General features: G+C 44.5%; 1 protein-coding gene across 12 annotated transcripts in view; it reads right to left on the minus strand.

Moving 5' to 3' along the window:
- Positions 1-22,746, minus strand: part of FBRSL1 (fibrosin like 1) — a 779,020-nt gene that overhangs the window by 141,319 nt on the left and 614,955 nt on the right. For 11 of the 12 annotated variants that reach the window (XM_080985048.1, XM_080985053.1, XM_080985051.1 and 8 more), the window contains exon 6: positions 20,046-20,099. The exons of the other annotated variant lie outside the window; for it this stretch is intronic. In XM_080985048.1, coding sequence (XP_080841174.1) covers positions 20,046-20,099 — 54 coding nt within the window. The remainder of the gene's footprint in view (positions 1-20,045; positions 20,100-22,746) is intronic. 12 annotated transcript variants of the gene reach the window in all.

The raw sequence follows: 22,746 nt of genomic DNA on the forward strand, positions 1-22,746 counted from the left end.
TGTTAGTTCTACTCTGAGCACACCCATTGAAATTCATGGACATGGCTAACTTTAGATCCATTAATCTGAATAGTACTACTCTAGAACTTAGTTGGATGCAACCTTTTGGTTCCAGTCTTTGTGGGTATTCAGTACACCATGAGTGCCTTCAAAAGTGAATTACACAAAGGAAAGCATCATGCAATTAGATGGAAAACATTGCTGGCCTTGTCCCCACTGTACATCAGGTAGTATCACTGTAGTATCAGCTAGTCCTACTCAGAGTAGACTCACTGAGGTTAATGGCCATGACTAACTGATGTTCATTAATTTCAGTGGCTTTACTCTTGGATACAAGCCATGGGCACAGACTGTCTGTACATTGGTACCTCTATTTACAGATGCCATCTGTTCCGGGGTGCCTTTTGCACCCTGAAAAGTCCATAAGTAGAGCGCCGCTTCTGCGTGTGTGTGTGACGCAATAGAGCGCTCCTGCGCATGCACGAAGTGTGCAGAGTGCTCCTGTGCATGCATGAAGCACACAGAACACTTCTGCGCAGGCGGCGGAACCCAGAAGTATACACTTCCGGGTTTGCCATGTTTGCAACCCAAAAATCTGCAACCTGAACCTAACGCAACTAGAGGTATGACTGTACAGGGGAAGCCTACACATCAGCAGCTGTTTACATGCGGGCTTTTCTTAAGCAGACAGTCCACACTGTAAGAAAAGCCCTGCTGGAACATCCCCAGGGTCCATCTAGTCCAGCTTCCTCTTCTCACAGTGGCTGACCTGATGTCAATGGGAAGCCCACAATCAGGACAGGTGCACAACAGCACAACTCCCACATACTCACTTATGCTCCCCAGAAACCAAAGGAAGATACTAAAAAATCATTATGACTAGTAGCCATTGACAGCCCTATCCTTCATGAATTTGTCTAATCCTCTTTTAAAGCCATCTGAGGTGGTGGCCATCGCTACATCTTGCAGTAGTGAATGTCATATGCATCCTGTTACTTCCCCTTTGTCTGGCCTGAATCTCCCAACATTCAGTTTCATTGAAAGACCCTAGGTGAAAGTGTTGGACTGCAATTCCCATCATCCCTGACCACCGGCTAAACTGACAGTGGATGATGGAAGTTGTAGTCCAACAGTGCCTGGAGGCCCAAGAATGAAGAACTATTTCCTTGTGTATAAATATATTTGGTGGTGGGGGGGAATCCCTTACATAATTTGCTTCATTTATAAAGGTGGCTCCAAATATCAAAACCTAAGGTTCCAACAAAATCCCCAGCTCAACGTTTCAAAAGTAAATGGAGCAAGGTAAAAGCCATATAGCCCAGTAGATAATCTGATTTTCATGCAGAAGGTCCCAGCTTCAATCCCCAGCATCTCCAGGTAAGGCTGGGATAAATCTCCCCCTAAAACCCTGGAGAGCCGCTGCCACTCAGTGTAGATCACACCAAGCTAGATGAACCAATGGCCTCACTCAGTGTAAAGTAGATTCCAGTGTTTGAACTCTTGATGCCTGGTTGATAGCGCATTGTTGAGCTGGCATGGAAAATTTATCACATTCCATGGGGATGCAGTTCAGAAGGAATGCTTTTATTCAAAATGGAAAACCTTTGGCATTTCTAGGCATCAATATGGCAAGCGCAGCGCTAAAACAATTTTCTGAAAACAGTCAGATAACCGCAAATGGTTTGGAGCTGAGGAGGCTCACAGAGGGATATTGACTCCTGTCAAGTTCAGATATAGTTGTTGTCCACGAATTGTAATGTCAGGTTTTATTTGCTCAGTTACTCGTGTATTGCATGGAGTGGACCTCACTGTCTTTCTCAAACCCTCTAGACGTGGCTTTTCACCTCTCTGGCATGATGACAGCCGAATGGCATAAACAGATGACACACAGGGTCCTTTCCAACTCTACAATTTATACACACACACACACACACACACACACACACACACCTCTCTGTGTACACTGTCAAATCCAAGGCTGTTAAGGGAATTAGTCTCATGGGAAATGTGACTATATAATCTACATTTCTACTTCATCCTTCTAGCAAATTTGCTCCATATGTGCTTGAAGTGGGAGATAGCTAGCTATTTTTTCTTTTCTCTCCTCCAAATAAGCTTAACACCAACAACAGCAGTGCTTTTTGAATTCACCTCATAAGCAGCAAGCATGCAGACTGCCGTCGGCATGGATCTGATCTGCTATGTTGCCCATCTGTTGCACTCCTGTTCTAAATTATTACTACTATATTGCAACTGCTATAGTAGTCCAGATACTCAGAGACGGGTGAAGTAACTACCTCTCTGTGGTCAAACACCATTTTGTGTGTTGCAAGGGCAGTGTCCAACCCTGACCCAAATCAGCTGTTTCCATTTGTGTGCGATGGCTTTCCACTACACTTCCTGCTTCCAATATAACAGCAGTAGTATGTGGCGCGTTGATGGGGTTTGCACAGAAGGACCAGCTCTCATCCTACGTAGGATCTTCTGAAGCTCCATCCCTGGGAGATCCAGGAAGCTGAGCCTTGCAGTCAGAGTTGAAGGGGCATATTGTAGCCTTGTAATCTCTAAACATATGGGGGGTTGAATCAGGGGGCAAAGCCTGGCTGTGAATAGTGGCTCAAGGGTGAAGTCTGATGTTTTAAGAGTGTAGGGTCAACAACAAACTCTCTTAAGAGTTATCTACTAACCCCATCACCCTGACTCCTTAACCTAAGTTTTTACATCTTTCACTAGAGACCCAGAGGAGGAGTCTAAAACCTTGAGACTTCAGATCAAACCTCAAGGCCTATCAGTCTTAAACCTAAATGCTGATTTGCTGGCCCACAATAAAAAATGGGAGCCCTGTGCCAAGCTTCCCACCACACTGCAATGTCTCGTACAACACACTGCACTGCTGGACATTACCATGCTATGTTTCTGATGTGTGTGTGGCTTGCTTTGCATCACTGGCTGCTGCAGCCAATGGTGCAATGGTGTCAGGTCATGGGAAATGCTGTACTCTGGAAGTGGTTGTTCAACATGGAGCCGCTGTTTTCAGCTGCAACCTTCTATTTCTTGTAATGCTTATTTTAAGTTCCTCACAGGGCTTGACAGGACCTCCATGGATGCAAAACTGCTCGATCTCTTTCAGCTGTTAATTCTAAGCCATCTTGCATATGCATTCAAAGGTACTCAGCTGCAACACAGAGCCGTTTATATTCTTTACTTAAACAAGCCATTCCCAGTGTACACAGCAACGGCTAGATGCAGTCGTACAGGCATTTACAAGACTAGAAAAATTAAAACAGCAGTTTTGCTGTCAAGATCATAAAACAGATACATCCCAGCAAGCAAAAAACAAAACAAAAAAACCACCCCTTGCAGAGGCTCCAAGAGCAATTTCTTCTAGGGGTTTTCCTTGTAGATCATTAAAAGCATATTAAAACAGAAAACACCCACGTAGGTTAAAAGAAAAAAACATGTTTAAAAATGGAAAGAAGCTTCCACTTCAGAACAGTAACAACAACAAAAAAAAACCTTTTAAAAATATACATTTATTAACACTAATCTCAGATCATTAGCCAATTTGGCAACGGACCAGAGCAGAGGGGGAAAAATTATCCTTGTCATGCTGTAACATCAGCTTTCATCCAGAAATACTAATTTTGGTAAAATGAATACTGTGTGGGCTTTGCATTCTGCTCCGCTTTTGGCTCCATACAACCTTGTTAAAAGCCTGGGAGCCAGCCATATAGTTAAACTGCACAGATGTTCAACAATCTGTACTAGTGTTAATTACCCTAATGTGAGCAGAAACTCAACAGATCCCTGCTAATGAAGGAGAAAGTTTTCCAGCGCAACTACCTTATGTTGCATTGTCACTATATTACTGGGCTCCCCCTCCCTCCTTCCCCAGCCCAGCCTCCTATTCTCTCTTGCGTCCCCATGCGTTTACACATTGCCCGCCTAGCTCCGTGCGCATGAATTGGACCAACTAATGACTGCATACTTGCAATGTGGCAGGCGCCATTAGTCAGATCGGCAGCACGGCTCTTGCATGTTAACACAAGACAATTTTAAATGGGGGGGGGGGCAGAAGAAAGAAACAACAGATATGGCCAGAGCTGTGGTTTGCTCTGTCCCCACCCATCTGCCTGTGTGGCTCCTGTCCTTAGCAGAACTGCAGTCAAAAGCACACAAGTACTTGAACATGGTGCCCCCTCCAGATGTTGTGGACTACTTTTCCCATCAGCCCCAGCTAGCATGGCTGTTGTTCGAGAACCCTGGGAACTGTAGCCCACAATATCTGGAGGGTGCATTGTTGAGTAGCCTAGAATTACTGAGTTGCAAAAATAAAGGGGTGTGGATTGGAACGTGTGTGTACATGACAAATGCCCAGTAGAGACACATACACAGCATCAACCTGGGTTTTCTGTGCCACTTCTTCTCCAGGGGAAGGATGGTAATGAAAACAACTGGAGGTGTTGCAACCATCACCAACTGCCTAGCTAGTGACTTCTAAGTGTGAGAGTGTTAAAACGCCGATGGGAAGCCTAAACACAACAAAGCAGAAGGTGCACTAACCAAGGAGCTTTTCAGTTAAGGTGGAGCATTATTTATTGTGGCTGTTCTTCCTTCTTGGCAGGCAGCACTATTATGTCTTCAAATATATTGTATGCTTAGCCCACATAAAAAGGGTAGCGTTGCTGAACTTCATATTGTTTCTAAACCACAAGAGAGCCAAAGAAGCTGGTGGTGCAGTATAACTTTGCACGCATGCCCGTTGGGGGTGGAAGAGGGAGGCTCAATAAGCTTCATTCTGAAACCTGACCTGGAAGGTTCTGTGCTGGGGAAAAAACTCAGGCTCAGTATGGCTACCTTACATGACCGATCTACAGTAGTACCTTGGTTTGCATACGTCTTGGTTTGCACACGTTTTGGATTACAAAGACGTCAAACCCAGAAGTGCGTGTCCTGGTTTGCAACCTTTTTTTGGATTACAACCCATTTTTTTTGGATTACGAACAAATTTTTTTTTGGAGGCCCCATTGCCAAAAGAGCACCTTGGGTTACAACCTGTTTTGGTTTACAAACAGACCTCGAGAACGGATTATGGTTGTAAACCAAGGTACCACTGTACTCCACTTAACGTATGTCTCCAAAGGGCAGCTTCTCACCCTTCTATCTTCTTCTGCCTTTGTCTCCTGCAGTGAAAACTCTTAGCGTGATTATCCTAGCACATAGTAGGGAACCTCTGGCCCACAGGCCATCACGGGGTCCAAGCTGGCCTGCACCACCACTCCCACCAAATCACGCACAACTGAGGTCTACATTTAAAAACAAAACCATAAATACACCATACCATTAAAAACCCATATAAAACACTTGCATTCTCATACAAACACCTAGAATTCATATACATACAGAGAGACATCTTGATTTGTTTGCAGGAAGATGGGACGATGTTGGCTATTTAATGAAGATTTTTATTTGTTTGCGGGGAAGTTGGATGCCGTTGCATCAAAGCAAATGTTCTGCCACACTTTCAGTGAATTTTCCTGTTACCTTCCTTATCACAAAACGTCAGGTATTTAGGTGAAGTGGGCTTGTTGCACAGGACAACTCTAATTGCGCAACCTGAGTTTGCTGGCATGTGATTGAATCTCAACCAAAAGGAGTGACAGTCTGGAGGCACCCACTCTTAACACAGCATGAAGTTCATTTTTCTGAGATTTGCCTGTCCCACAAGGGCTGCACAGAAATAGCCAGCCAAGTGATTTTGCCTCCAAAGCATTCCCATTGTCTGTAGGGAATAGCTGCTGAATGGCACTCATAGTCAACCAGAAGTGAGCACAGGAAGGTATCTTATACGATTGGTCCAACAGATCGATTGTGATCGACCAGTCGGTTGTGGGGGTGTCCCAGGTCGATTGTGGCATGAAGTACAACCAAGAAAAGGAAAACAAAGAAGCTCAACAACTCCTGGCAATGACAATGAGTAGATCACAGCTGGTCTTTTTATACTGTGAGCAGATTGCAGTCTGTTGGGAGTTGGACATGCCTGGTCTATCTAACTCAGCTAAGTTGTGCCAGCTCTAGGGTTTCGGACAGAGGAGTCTTTCCCAGCTCTGTTGGGGCCTCCTGCATACAGAACATGTTCCCTATTCCTGAGCCTCCAACAAGCTCAGCTGTTAACCTTTGCTTGGCCATACACTAATACTTTCTTTGTACTGATTTTAAAGAAAGTTTTCACATGAAAAGTAAATGACAGGGGAGGGCAGGAGGCACAGTTGGAGATCTGGGAGGGGGAAACGGAAATGATTTTAGAGCATGCCTTTGCACTCTTTATTTGCCTACATATTTATCACAAATGTTGGAAGCAGCACAGCTGCATAATGGCAACTTCAGACGCCTATGGGCCAGGCAGTCAACGTTTCCCACACTTAAATAACATTGAGCAGATTCAAAATTACTGCACTTAATACTAACAAAAGAATTCTCAATTTAATCTTCAAACAACCCTCCAAGATCAAAACACAGCTGGGCTGAATAACAAGACAGGCCTGGGTCAGTGCAAGGAGAAGGACCAATTTCCTCCAATAGCTCCATCCACTCCTAGCACAAGTGTGAAGGAACACTTGTGTGGTGCAACATAACCCTAACCCCCTTCTGTTTATATGTCTGGGGGTGTAGGGAGGGGAAAGCACAGCAATTGATTCAGAGATGCAACATGCGAATGGAATTACCTGAAGTTTGGGAGTGGAAGAGAACTAATGCTAAAACCTTTTGTTTTCCTAATCCTTGGAGATGATTAAGAATGGATCAAGATTAAAGTTGCCCAAGGACAATGGAAAGCACCTGCCACTATTGTCTTCTTTTTGGAGCTGGATAGAATGAGATGGCTCATTAAGGGATGCCCTCAGGGCAAAGCTCTTGAAAGGAACTTACAAGCACTCTGCGTTGTTCTCCTCCCTGCTTTCCTGTTTCCCTGTTCAGGTGCAAGAAGGAACATGCACTCTGGGCAAAAGAAGTGACCCGTTGGTTTCTCAAGCATTTCTAAGAAGCACGTAAAGAATGTTGCTAGGTTATGAAGCATTTATTTCTGGAATGGCTCTCTGTTCATTGGCTATTACAGCCAAGTCTTCCCGCTGACCTAATTATTTTAAAGAATGTGACATTTTCGTTGAATTTTATTACTTTTAAAGGTTTCTTCAATCTATACAACTACAAGATATGTTAAGATTAGGCTTTGCAAGATACTGAAAATGCTGGATAGCAAGTAAAACTGGCTTAGAAAGATATACAATTTACTGTGGCTAAGTCTGTGACACATATAAAATATAGGAATATATGTGTTTTGGAAAGTTGTCTGTTTGCTAGGCACCTGACAACTCTTAAGATATCCTAACCAAATTTTGCATGATGGTTCCTGAGATCAAGGAGCAGGTTTACATCTCTGTTTTGATACAATTGAATATACTATTTGAAATCAAGATGGTGGACTGAACCTTTCAAAATAGCAGATTTTAACCACTGATTTCAAAGCTGCACTGACATTTGGTTTCATCCAATTGTTTAAATTGATTTTTTAAAAATAGGAGACCTCTATTCCCCTCCCAGAGCTACAGTTCCAGTTTGGCTTAACAATCAAGCCTTCTTTCCAGGAAACTTTGCAAATTGTAGAACTATTGGGAGTGGGGGGAATAGGGGTCTCCTAACAACTGTCAGCACAGATAACAAGCTACAGTTCCCAGGATAACTGTTAAAGTGGAATAATAATAATAATAATAATAATAATAATAATAATAATAATAGTACTCCGCCCATCTGGCTGGGTTTCCCCAGCCACTCTGGGCGGCTTCCAAAAAATATTAAAAATACATTAAAATGTCATATTAAAAACTTCCCTAAATAATAATAATAATAATAATATAATGGTTCTTTAAATGTATCGTGCAGATGTGTCCTCAACGACAACCCCTTAATAGTCATCCTTGTTGCTTCTACATGCTGTCACCGAATGACAGAAAGCCAGTGTGTTGTAGTGATTAGAGGGGCAGACTAGGACCTGGGAGACCAGGATTCAAATCCCACACAGTCATGAAGCTCACTGGGTGACCCTGGACCAATCACAGCCTCTCAGGCTGACTTACCTTACAGGGTTGTTTTAAGGATGAAATGAGGGGGGGGGGGAACCATGTATACCACCTTTAGCTTCTTGGAAAAAGGTGGGCTATAAATGAAACACACACACACACACACACACACACCTTTCCCTATGCCCCAATACCTTTCTAGAGAACACCACCAGGTATTCCTTTTCTTTAGAACAGTCTGTTTGAGCTTGTTTAGGCAATTCTTAAACTGCTCTTTAAAAGACACACCTTTATGTGGGATTTTCAAGTTTTGACTTAAAATGCTTGGATTATATTTTTACCGCAGTGGTTATGAGTTCTTTGTTTGTGTTAAGTAAAGCAATACAAAGAGTGCAGCCACCAGAACAATGGAGGGTATTAGCGTTTAAAAAAATAAAAACCCTCCTTTTCATGAACGTATACATCTAATTTCAGGCTGTTCTCCCACCCACCAGCCCATCCCCATTACTCTGCTGCTTGAGAAAAGCAGCTCTTAAGTTTTCCAACAGAGCAAACAAAAGTTTTGAATTTCATCCCATGCTAAAGAGAACCCACAATGTTACAGAAGAGAAAAAAGCAAGAACTGCCCCCCCCCCGCCTCCCACAGACTCTGATGGCCACCCGCGTTTCCCCCTTCATTCAAGTTTAATATAATTCCCTCCTCTCCACCAAAGCCTGACTGATTCCCAATTTCAGTGTACAGTAATAAGCTGGGAAATTCTACAAAGAAAGGAAGACATCTACCTTCTTTAGCAGCAAAAAGTCCCTTGTGACCTCAGCTTCCCGCACTCACACCTGCTGCCTCCTCTCCAGTAACCTGATCCAATTCTAACCCTACCAAGACTCGTTCACTTCCACTTGTTTGCATGCAGTAGTTACTCCTCCCCTTAAATAATCTTTTCCGCCTTGAACAGAATGGAAACCCTGTACTTGCTTAGATAACAGGGATGGGAGGCCCTCCAGATGTAAATTGTACTACAACTCCCATCATCCCTGACCACTGGTGTTGCTAACTAGGGCTGATGGGTGAAAAGAGCCATCCTTGCTTTAAACACACGTTGGCTTTAAATTAATATCTGGCCCTGGTCTCTGCCAATATGGCAATCCTTTAATGAGATTGCCCTAGCTGGGTGGGGGCCAGTTATCTGGCAGTGGCTTCTCCTGGCTGGGACACCATTTAAAGGACTCAACTGGGGGCCCAACTGTGTGGGTCTTTTTCATTGAATGGACATATGCCAGCAGTGGGGTGGGGGGGGTGGAACAGCACGGCTGGCTCCTTTAAATCAGTGGTGGCTGGTTCCCACTGAAACTGGTGGGGTGGAAGGCAGGGAGGCCAGCACTAGGTAGAGCTATTGCCACTGCCAGGCAGAGCCTATAAATTATAGTCGTCGTCGTCCCCATCCTCCTCTCTTTTAAGATCTACAAAGGCAACATTGAGACTAATGGGGGAGAAAACTGACAGCCAGGAGGACCACTCTCTGGACTGCTTGTAAGGCAAGCAGGTGGGGAACTGCCCCATTTGCCCTAATGGGGCAGCCTCTGTGACTGCAAGGTGTCACAAGCAAAGACCTTGAGGCCCTCTGAATGGATGAAGGGGCTTAAAGATAGTCATTTCAGTGTGCCTGTATCTGGGGGGGGGGGAGTGTGTTTACATACGCTCCCTCTCTCCTCCCACCCACCACTCTCTGCCATTGTTCAGCCAGAAGAAACCAGGATTATAAATACCATTTGTCTTTGCAGAGCAGTGGAGGATAGATGAAATATGCGCCTTAGGCTTATCAGCTCCAGCACTGCTAAAGGGAAAGCTGGCTTCTGAGGCCTTGGATGGCGGCTGTCCTTTTCAGAAAAGAATCAAAGGTCTCAGGAGAGGGAGGAACATAATGGAGTGACCTTCAGCTAATAAAGCCCACCCCAGAGTCCATGGAAGCTTGGGGAATATTGACAAAAGTTCATATTTACAACAGCCTGGATGCCTTCCAGAAACCATTACCAATTTAGAGAGCCAGAGGCTGGCAGGCATCTCTCTCTGCCTCTCTTTGAGGGAAAAGAATAAGCAAAAGAACAGAAAATATCTCCTCTTCCTTCCTTTTCCCCTTTCCCTCATGTGAGCTGCAAAAATGAGATGGAGCACAGTAATTCTTCATTAATGAGGCCCATATGCTTTCCTCCCTATAATGAATCTAGGGTTGGTGTTTTGTTTTGCAGAGAAATACAATGAAAATCTGCTGGCACACCAACAACAATGCAGAACCCTTGGACCTTAAAAAGAGGGTATCTTGCAGTCTTTATGACAGATCTCTCAGGCATTAAAGTGACCAGAAAAAGAAGGAAAGAGAAATCCACCAGTGTTAGGACTGGGCAAGAGATTCAAAGAGGGCCCAGGGTCATATATGGCAATGCCCCATGTTAGATAAAAACAGAGATCTCTCTTTTAGGAACAGCAAAATTATTTGCATGATGCAAGGAAAGGGAAGCTTGGCAGCAGATCACACATGAATCCATACATCAGATGAACCCTGAAACTGAATCCATTACTAGATACACTTGTGCAAACTGGTTGTGTGAATATTCCATAAGGGCAGATCAATAACCAAACTTATGCCTCCTCTTAAATCAGTATAACCAGGATAGGGAACCTCTGGCTTGTGGGCTGAATGCAGCCTCCCAGGCCTCCTCTCCATGTTGCCCTCAAAACTCAACTTTTGCCAGGTTGGAATGTATCCCTGAACTGTGATAGCGCCTCTTGCTTGTATGGATGGAAGAAAGCTGTTGGCAGGAGGGATGTAAAAATCTCTGGATTTTATTATCTGAAATGTAGCCTACTGTTAAAGAGTTGTAGCCACTGCTCCACCCAGTCTTGCCTCTGGCATCACCCACTACAGGTACATGGCACCTGGAAGTTCGTCCATGAGGGAAGGTAGCTGAGAGTTGTTAGGAGACTGCTATTACCCTCCCAGAGCTACAATTCCCAAAGTTCCCTGGGAAGAGGAATTGATTGTTAAACCGCTCTAGGAATTATAGCTCTGTAAGGGGAATACGAATCTCCTAATAACTCTCAGCACCCTTAACAAACTACAGTTCCCAATATGCTTTGCGGGACGCCATGACTGTTTAAACTGATATGATATTATTTAAAATTATGTATAGTGTGGGTGTGGCAAGAGATGCACCCTACCTCCCCAGCCAGCAGCAGCCCCATTCACACTGGAGTCCACAGAACTATGGAGCAGTAGGAACTGGACACCTTTCTCATGTGAGACAAACATGATAACCACTACATTAGAGTGTGTAGACTGGCATCTACAACAAATGGCAAGTGGGACTTATTTTTTTAATATAAAAAATGGTCAATTCCACCAGTGAAGTACCAGTGAGAAATTGTTGTTGATGATAATAACAATAACAATAGTAAGAGTAATGATATAATTTAATTTATATCCTGCCCTTCCTCCCAAAGAAGCCCAGGGAGGCAAAGACACAAATGAGAAACCATTAAAATGTCTAAAAACAATCCCGATACAGACACAGACTGAGAAAGGTATTAAAAGGCTTTCTGGAAGAAGTCTTCAGTCGGCACCAAAATGACAGCAGAGATGTCACTTGCCTAACTGTTAACAGGAGGGAATTCCAAAGGGTAGGTTCTTCACACTGAAGGCCCAATTCCTACAATATGTGAAACAGGCCTCCCAATAATTGGTATCTACAAGCAGCACTCAAAATTTGCCAAGCACATTTTGCACCTGGCTATCGACCACTTGCGACCAAGTGAAGATGCCCGGGTGCCAGGATGGCACCTAACGTCTCCACCATCTGGAGGTGCATGCCTAGGGATCCTTGGATTGTGCCTGTTTTCACTCACTAACAACACATCCTGTAGAATTCAATCCGTGACATTTTATCTGCACAATCAAAACGAATTTCAGGAACCAAAAAGTCTTACTGAAAAATACGACTTTAAAGCCATCTGGCCCCCAAATGGCAACTAGGCATTCCTTTTTAGTGACTGCAACCCTGGTTTAAGGAACCATTTGGCACCTAGCTTATATATCTGAGTTTCTAACACTGCCTGCAAGAGGCCACCACTTGCAGAGCACAGTGACTGATTGAGATGGGTAAAATGATCTTTCAAGGGTACCCCGATTCAAAACTGTATATACAGCAAAACCAGCACATTGAACTTAGTAATGGTACCATTTGTAGACTGTCCCTCTTACAAGTATGAATGCCAGTTGTTACAGCACATCAATCACTAGGGGTGTCTCCCATTCCTCCAGTGGTGCAACATCTTTCCCACTACCTAAGTGCGTCTGATTTCTGCAGGTCATGTGCACTCTCCCTATAGGAGTTAATTAAAACAAGGCAGGTGGTTTGTCAACAGTGTTAAAACAGCTGTCAGATAACAGTGTGTGCGAAGCCTTTGATATCTCTTAAGAGAGGAACTGTGCAGTTGCCACTACCATTTGTAGCCTCTGTTGAAAATTTGACAACATCAACCCTGGAGGTTTCCCTTCCACTCTCTTTTCCAATTAGACATAGTTCTCACTGAGATGGCAAAGCTGCGTCTGGAATCTACCACTGCAGACAGGAGGCCAACATGTCAGAGTCTCTTACACACAAAGAACAATCACAAACCCTGCATGGCGAGCGGGAGAGTGGTCTTCCATTAGTGTTCTATGGTTGTTGTTGTTGTTTAGTCGTGTCCGACTCTTCGTGACCCCATGGACCAAAGCACGCCAGGCACTCCTGTCTTCCACTGCCTCCCGCAGTTTGGTCAGACTCATGTTGGTAGCTTTGAGAACACTGTCCAACCATCTTGCCCTCTGTCATCCCCTTCTCCTTGTGCCCTCCATCTTTCCCAACATCAGGGTCTTTTCCAGGGAGTCTTCTCTTCTCATGAGGTGGCCAAAGTATTGCAGCCTCAGCTTCAGGATCTGTCCTTCCAGTGAGCACTCAGGGCTGATTTCCTTCAGAATGGATAGGTTTGATCTTCTTGCAGTCCATGGGACATTCAAGAGTTATATGGTTAACACACAACATTAAAAGGAGGAACTATAACTCAGCAGTAGTCTGGTAGAGCACATGGCCTTGAATGAATAAGGTCCCAGGTTCAATCTTCAACCAGCAAGTGTGGTGAGGCAGCAGAGCTAACATGACCTCCAGTCGGCCACATCACTGTTGTTTAATGCAAGGTAGAGAGGAATGGACGAGGTGGGCTCATTGCCAATGCACCAACTGAGCTAAGTCCAGCACTCCCACTGTTGAGTTTACACCATGCCTACTTTCTCTCTCCCCTCTCTATCCACCTGGTAAGCAGCAGCAACACTACAGACTGAGGTCAGGGGAGCACCATCCACCCCCCCCCCCCAATGCTGGCCACTACTGTCCCTGACATCTCCAATTGAGAAAAAGATCAGGAAAGCAGATGATAGGCAAGACCCTGGAGAGTGGAACTTGGTCAGAGCAGACAACACTGAGCTCGAGGAACAATCAACCTAATATAAGGCAGCTTCCCTGTTCCTATTGAATGCTGATATACAGCACGTCAGCTGTGTCTCACAATAGCAAGCCAGTAATGGTTGCGGTTCAATTATTCACTACATCCTCAGCCTCATGTTCAAACAAGCAAGCTGGCATAGCAGGGGGTTCAAACATGAGGGAGGATATATAGCTGTTTAAGACCAATGGATTTAGTACCAGCTCAGTCCAAATGGGTGTGGCTGTTTAGTGCAGAGTTTGTCCTGCATGACCAGAAGGCTTTTGCTTAAGGTTTCTTTTTCTTTTTCTTTTCCCTTCCTTGAGCAACTGCTTGGGTAAAATATAGCACACCCTACCCATAAAGTCCTTTGTTACAACATCTACGCCATAAAGCTGCAAAACCTTGGCTCCCAAGTACATTAAATTCTTATAAACCTGCCTTCATTTTAAGCATGCAATATTTCAACACACAAAGCGCCTCTTCTGAAAAGATAGCACTTTAATGAGGAGACAGGTAAAACATATAAACCAAAGCTCATTATGGCATAATTTCTGGGAGATGACCAAGCTGTTATAAAAGGAAGTTGTGGCAGTCACATTTCGCTGGAGCTTGAAGCTAAAAACATGAAGAAAGGCCACAGCACAGTGCACGACAGGTCTGCAAAACCTATTTACTGCTGAAGGCGAATGGCTGCATCCTATTTATGCAAAGAACGGCTCTTACAAGACTGTCACAGAACAGGCGACGAGCATAAACACATTCCAGAAGAAGACTTCAAGTGGTAGAATAGTAGTCAAAACAGTGACCTCCAGATGTTGTGAACTAAACCTCCCACCAGCTCCTATCAGCCTCAGCCAGCATGGGCAATGGTCAGAGAAGTTGTAACCCACAATACCTGAAAGTGTTCCAGTTTGGCTGCCTCAAGATTTAGAACGGTCAAACTGAGAATTCTTGGGACCGTTGAATATACATCCACCCCTAAGGTGCAATAATCATCATAACGATACCCAGTTCTACCTCTCTTTTAAATCGGCACCAGTGAGGGCAGTGAAGGTCTTATGTGAATGCCTGGAGGTGGTTGGAGGATGGATGGCGGCTAACAGATTGAGGTTTATTCCTCAAGACAGAAGTACTGTTCTTGGGGGACAGGGGGCGGGCTGGTATGGAGGACTCCTATCAGATGTCGAGGAAATAAGCAACTATCCTACTTTTAAAAGACATCTGAAGGCAGCCCTGTTTAGGAAAGTTTATAATGTTTAATGCTGTATTGCATTTTTAATATTCGATTGGGAGCCGCCCAGATTGGCTGGGGAAACCCGGCCAGATGGGTGGGGTATAATTATTATTATTATTATTATTATTATTATTACTATTAGCCTATGTCCATTGAAAGTAAAGGCACATACTGAAAAAAGGCCTTAAGATAACAAAGCAAGAATGCAATTAAAAAACTAAAACACTCAAATCATCTCCATCAACGTACAATGTTTTGTTTTATAGGAAATCTATTCCAAATTTGTGAGTTAATGGGCCCCAATTAATGTGTAAGGAAAAGCCCAGAACTCTCCATGGCAGGCGCCAGGGATCTTTTTCACATCCTCTTCTGGGCAACCTTCCCAGGGTCACACTCCAGTGGTGGTTGGAGCAACAAATCTAAATTTTGCCTGCGCACAGTAGGCTTCATTCACATACATTCAGATACATCCCTCTCCATCATCCATGCAGGCAAGCCAGAGGCAGTATCAGAGTTCAATGACATGTTCCAGCCAGGCAAAGACACCTGGGGTACATAGCAGGACTGGAGAGGGGCATGACCAAGGACTGCCCTTGGTCCCCAGTGCTGAGGTTTCCCACCCCTGCTCTATAGGAAACCTTTTATCTTTGGATATGAGAATCATATGTGCTTCTGCTTACTCACCGACAGAATGAAGTTCAACCCACGAATTTATCCACCCTCACATCTGTAGTTTCCGAGAATTCATCTCAGAATCTTACCACAGGCAAGATTCACATATAGGATAACATCCACATATGATGCTTTGAGGGCAGGAAGGTGAAAACTGTACTAGCTGCTCATGCTAAGAACGAAGTGTCCTAAAACGATGAACCCCGCCCTTCTTGACTGTACATAGAATTCTCAGAGGGAGCAGACCTCAGGGCCTTTTTACACATTACATTTCGGGGGGGGGGGTGTTGTACAGCATGCAAGCACGCACATAAACACACGCCCAAAAGTTGTAAAGTTTGACGAGCAGGGGCTGAAAGACGTGCTGGCAGACCTCAATGATTCTCGGTTTATCTTTCCCAGTAAACCATCTCTAGATTGCAGGTTGGCCACCTGTCAACCTCTGCCTAATTCCATACACCTATCAATCAAAAAGCCCTCGGCAAGCAATTGGTTTGGTCCCTCGGGTGACAGCAACCTGTCCCTCCCCTGCCAGCCCAATGGGTGGGAAGGAAAAAGGGAAGGGGTGAGAAGGGGTGTCAAAAAGAGAGTCAGGGAGAGAGGAAACGGGGTGCCCCTACCTCACTTTTTACTCTGGCCCTGCCCACCCCTCCTTGCCATGTGACCTTCTTATAGATTACTCTCAAGGGAATTTGGCCCTTGGCTGAGAAAAGGTTGCCCATACCTTTACCTGATTATTCTTTTTCACTTTACCTTCCTAGCCACTAGACCAGGAATCGGCAAGGTTTACCTTGCCTGGGCTGGTTCACTCCAGTGGAGATCATTCCGTGGGCTGGATCGCACACCCGAAGCATCTGCACAGACACAATTTCCGGAGTCTGCACAGATGCGATTTCTGGCGCCACGGAAGCTAGTCCCTGCGCCACGCCATGCTGGTTTAGCGCAGCATGTGGGGACTCGCCAAGTGGACGGCTCGGTTTGGGGGCAGCTTGTAGGCCGGTTAAATGACCCCCCGGGGCCGCTTGTGGCCCATGGGCCTTGGGTTGCCGACCCCTGCACTAGACTAAGATGAGACTAGAGGACCATATTCTGACCTGCCTGTATCCCACATTCTATGGGGTCCTGTTATGGGCAAGAAAGCACAGACAGAGGTCAAGGGAGGGTATACACAGTGTAAAGGCAAGGCTAAGTGCAGCAACTAACCTGCAAAGGAATTGCTCAGGCCAGGGGGCATCAACCTTTATAGGCCCATGGGCACACATCTGGGTAGTTGAGGGAGAGAGCGCTTTGGGTTTTGCAGGCATCAGCGTTAGACACTAAGGGCACCATGGCACTCACAGGCACCATGCTGGCCACTACTAGTTCAGAGCCACTGGCAACATGATGGATTCCATAGGAAGATGTGTGCAATGTGCCTGTTTTGCTGCATGTGCAAGCAGCATATGTGCACTGGGAAACCATAACCTAGAACAGCTTAATGTCATGTGTAAACCCAGCAAAATGGATTTATGCAGGATGACCACATGCAATGCACATATGGCGTGCATGCTTTTTAAATGTGCCCATGCTCTCCCTCCCTGAAGGAAATCCAGTCGGTCGCCATGAACGAGATGTAGAAGGTTTGTTAGGCAGAACCGCGAATCAGGCGTTTACCACAAGTCACCTGGGAATGATTCAGCACCGGGTACAACAATTCCACCACCTGGGCAGAGTTTAGTGTTGTGGTTCTGCCTTAGGCCCCAATGCCTGTTTGCCCAGAATGAGGTTTGAAGCCAACACAGATGCCAGCGAGAGACTTGCCCTAGTCTGAATGGGTAAGCCTGCATTAATAAGCAGCTGGGGGGGGGGGATATGCTCCTTCCAGCCCAGAATTCCATTTATCATGAGCTTACAGCAAAGAGATAAAGGGAAATAATTATCTTAACGTAGTTCCAGTCATCAGTAACAGTGTCAAGGTTTTGCCCTGCTGCTGACCCGGAACATGTGACTGTAACACAAGAGAGAGGGCTGCTGTCAGCTGAAACGGTGACCCTCCTACATTATTGTCAAAAAAGCAGAACAAAAGATCCTTTTGTTTTATTGTTTTTGCTGGGTTTAATTTTCTTGCAACGGCTGGGCAATCAGGAGGTCCTTCTTCTCCAATAACAGATGTACCTCCAGCTTTGAATCAAAGACACAGGCAAGTGAATTCTCCAGCTGAGATTGTGTTTTTGTGTGTGTGTTGTTTTTTTCTTCCATCTAAACTAGCTTCCTCTTTTGGTCCTTTTACACTCATCTTTTCACATCCCCTCTCCTTTATTGACTACAGTAAATACCTAATCATTGTTAAGCATTCATTTTGGAAGTCTCCGTTGGCAAATGGGAATGCACAAATTATAATCAATGACAGTGTCTTGATTAAATTAAAATGGGGGTGAGGAGAGTTCCTTAAACTCATGCTTCACAAAGTGTGAAGCTAGTCTTCCATGGTTACGTTGTGAACCGACCTGAGATCTATGAGCGGTATACAAATCTAATAAATAAATAAATAAATAAATAATAAAAAGATCAGGCCTAGTTTGCATTATTCCTTTGATTTCCAATATTTGGAGGTGAGTGCTGTTGGTTATGAACAGCAGAGGCTCTCCAGGTGGGGAAGGAGTCATTACACTAGGCTTCCCAGCAGGTGGGTCACTGTTGCTTACCAGGAGGCAGGTCAGGCAGCAGAGAGGTTGCTGTGGTGCAAACATACTGGCAGGGGTGTCCCACTGGCTCAATTAGTGTGTTTGCACCACACCAACCCCCCTGCTACATTGGCATAGCAGCTCTGCCACACCCAGCAAGCAGTTTCTGGATATGAAACTAAAACAGCTCTACCCATGCACAAGAGAGAGTCTTCAGCAGCCTTGATGGGTCTTCAAGGGTTACAGAAGTATAAAAGATCTTTTTTGGGGGGACCCCTAAACATCAGAATGTGCATGCTCAGTGATCACAGAATGTTGATTGAGTGTTGCGGGGAGATATGGGAAACTGAGTAGCGACAGGAATGGAATGGGGTGTCTGGACTTTGGGAAGGACAGGGAAAGCAGCTATGTGGTACAGCATCTATATTGCATGCAGAAACCCCCAGGTTTAGTCCCCAGCACCTCCATGTAGGGCTGGGAGAAACTGCTAGCCTGAAACCCTGAAGAGATGCTGCCAGTCCATGTAGGCAATATGGAGCTGGATGGCCAGCTATCTTCCTATGTTCCTGTGACTCCTGAACAGGGACACTCTACACTGCAGCATTTTGTTGCAGGTCTCATCACCAAGGCCAGGACTACAGTCTGAAAGCACACAAAGCAATGAACATGCTAAAACTAAGTAGTTCTTAGTCTATAGTAACTGCCTGAATGGAAGACCTCTTGTGAATCTTCCATATGCCGCCTTGAATTCCACGATGGAAGTATGGTGGGATATGAAATTCAAAATAAACAGATCACTTCTAGTTTTCATTTTTTAAAAAATCTAATTGCCATTTAAATTTGGTTCATATTTATACCTTGTCTCATAAAAAAACCCAGAACATTTTTTCAAGGCAGCCTATAACTACAGAATGAAAATAAGAACACAAAACCAGAACAAATGTAAAGCAAAAAGCAGCACAGCAGCGAATAAAAACAGATTCTATGGTTTTAATTTCACTTGCATTGCAAACCTGCAATGTGCAGAATCCACGCAACCCCTGCCTACACTTTAATGTATTTTTAATCTTTTGTTGGAAGCCTCCTAGAGTGGCTGGGGAAACCTAGCCAGACGGGGTATAAATAAATAAATGATGATGATGATGATGAGGTTAATAACTCTGGATTTTGCCATCCTCAGTTTGCCTTGAAAATATTATTTCTTGAAACCCTACAGTGAAAGTATGACACTCTCTGATCCTCAAGCATTGTAGAACATACTTCAGCATGTAATATTTCCACAGGCAAATAGTATGGTTTGGATAGGCCTGAATAAGCCCATCAGTAATAACAACAAAGTGATCCCCAACCACATGCACACACAAAGCCTAGCCATGGAAGTCTATAAAGCACAATTCAATATTAATTTGTTTTCTTCTTCTAATTGTACAATCAAGTTGGAAAATGAAATTTTATAACACGTGTGCACTTTTTGGATCCAAAACAATGGAATTTGGAAGCTTGGCAGCATAGCTGGGGGAAGGGAGGGGAGGAGGAGCTGCAGAATTGCAGGGATGGGGACATACAAAAGAGCACATGCCTATTAACAGAAATAAAGGAAGCGCTAGAGCAGGGTTGGGGGAACCTGTGGCCTGCTAGGTTTGTTGGACTACAACTCCCATCATTGCTAACAATTCTCCATGCTGGCTGGGGCTGATGGAAGTTGCAGTCGAACGACACTTGGTGGGCCTTGGCTGCCCAACTTTGCACTAGAGAAAGAAAACGGAAGAGAAAAGCAGAAGAAGAGACTGCAACTCAGTTCAGGCATCCCAAAGCAAAACACACACACACACACATGCACACACAACCAGCCCCAGATGCCCATTTGGAGAGACTTGATCTCATACCTTGCTTGCTACCAAGCCACTCCTGATACGAGGCAGCTCCAGGTCCGCTGAGTTCTACAGACAAAACAAAAAGTTCTGTTCACAATCAAACACTTTTAACAGAAATCTCTCTTTCACCTAGGCAAAAGGGGGTTATTTCATGGATCTGAGTCTGCCCCTTCATTTCTTGAAAGAGGTGGGGGTCTAACTAACAAAATGGGCAGCAAATTTGGCTAGCTAGCGAGTGGTCCCTATCGTTAACATTTCTATCCTGCCTTTCTTCCACAGAGGTCAAATAAGAGGTGCAATGACTTCTGTGAAGATACCACAAAGAAGTTGACTGGACTAACCAATGGGCTATGGATTCTCTTAAGAGTAGGAAAAGGGCTGGCCAATGTGGTGCCCCCAGCTGTTGTTGGACTCTGACACCAATCAGCCCCAGCCAGCATAGCCAATGATCATGGACATGGGAATTGTAGTCTAACAGCATCTGGAGGGCACCACCATGGCTACACCTTGAGTTGGTGGTAGGGCCCTGGTCCCATTTGCTGGCACAGTGAGGTTTCCTTTAGGAACACAGATCATTGGTTCATCTAGCTCTGTACTGTCCATACATAATGGTAGTTGACTTTTTGTGCAGAGAAGTGGCTTTTGGCAATCCCTTCATTAGGCTGTTATAAATTCTCCACTGCTCATTGTATGGGTAGCTAGAATGGGGGTGGGGGGATTTTGAGAGGATCCACAACAGCAACAGCAATATCTTTTACCTACAGCAATGCAATGTTCTTCAATCTTGGGTCCCCAGATATTGTTGAACTACAACTCCCACCATCCCCAGCCAGCTTAGCCAATGGTCAGGGATGATGAACACTGGCCTAGAGAGTGGACATTTTCTATTGCCCCCTGCTCAGGCCTTCAGCAGTCATCCCAGTCACCAGGAAGAACCAAGAGGCGTGGTTTGTCTAGTTGCCTTTCCATTCATTTTAATATTTCATTTTAATATTAATTAAAGCAAGGGAAAGAGTTTTGTTTTGTTTTTTTAAAAAAGGGGGCATGTTGCAATCTGCCATAGAAATTTGCTGTTGTAAGTTTATGTTGTAGTTTATCTGGGTCTGAATTAACTTCTGTTGACATTATCTTGCTACTGCTAAAATGTGTTTCGTGATGGTCTGACAACTAGATAAAAACAAATGAATCGGCTCTGCTTAAACCGCCTTAAAAGAGTCACCATTTCAAGGTGAATCTGCAAGTATTTGCTTTAAAAGTACAGGCATGGAGAGAAGTTCCTCTTTATGCATAAAGACTTTTAATGAAACGTTTGACAGCTTTGCCTTAACTTGACTCTGCTCTAACACAGGGCATACTAGAAGCCAATGTCAATGATAAAAGTGGCCCAACACAATATTCAGTACACCAGTTAAGTAAAATAGGAATCACAGATGACAAAGAAAGAAATTACAATGCAACTCAATGGATGTGAATATTTTTCCATTATCTCAGCGCACTCTGAATGAATCCCAAGAAACTGTCAGGTTGATAAGTCAATATTACAATGGCTTTAGAAAGGGTAAAGGGTTGAAAAGAGGTGCTATTGGGTGCCGCAGAGTCAGATCAAAGAAGATGAGGGATGAGAAAAACAAAAAATAATAATGGTGTGTTTAAGTGAAATGAGATGTCTAAGCATATATTTCCCTATTGCAGAAGTGGGTACATTGTACCTTAGAGGGTGCAAAATGATTATTTAGCTAGTGATAAAAGATAGTGAGATAAGGTTAGCACATTTGAAGATGCCTTATACAGAGTCCATTTAGCTCAGTATTATTATATGAACTGCTTTCCACAAATTCAAACCAGTGTATTTCCCAGTCCTACCTAAAACGGCTGGGGATTGTACCTGTGGCTTTTAACAAGCAAAGCATATTATTATTAGGTTTGTTACCCGCCCTTCCATGGGCAGGTTACAATAATATAAAATACTGCATTAAAAACAGTTTAAGGCAATTAAAGCCACTGCCATAACCGGCCCACTTGATTGAACAATACAGTAGTCACATATCTGTGATTAGATAAATATTGCTAAAGCCCCAGCTGGTCTATTCTTTTTAAATTACCGTTTTTCGCTCTATAGGATGCACCCGACCTTAGGACGCACCTTGTTTTAGAGGGGGAGAACAAGAAAAAAAAAAATCTCCCCCTCTCTGGTCAACGTCCCTTCAGCGAAGTGGCAGGAGAAACGGAGCCCCTTCCATTTCTCCTCCCGCTTCGCTGAAGGGACGCTGTGCAGCTCTCCCTCTCTGCTGAAGCCAGGAGAGTCTTGCTCTCCTGGCTTCAGCAAAAGGAACCCGAAGCCTCCGGAGCGCAGAGGAAACTCACGCTGCGCTCCGAAGGCTTCAGGCAGCTATCCCTGAAGTCTGGAGAGCGAGAGGGGCCGGTGCGCACCGACCCCTCTTGCTCTCCAGGCTTCAGCGAAAGCAACGCAAGGCCTCCGGAGCACGGAGAGAGCGCTCCCTCTGCACTTCGGAGGCTTCACGTTGCTATCGCTGAAGCCAAGGAGCCTGCATTCGCTCCACAGGACGCACACACATTTCCCCTTAATTTTTGGAGGGGGAAAAGTGTGTGCTATAGAGCGAAAAATACGGTATACTTTAAAAATATTTTTTAAATTAGTGTTTTTTATTTTTCATTCTTTTAATAATAATAATAATAATAATGATGATGATGA

This window comes from Podarcis pityusensis (genome assembly GCF_964106645.2).
Source record: "Podarcis pityusensis genome assembly, chromosome: 16".
NCBI lineage: Eukaryota > Metazoa > Chordata > Lepidosauria > Squamata > Lacertidae > Podarcis > Podarcis pityusensis.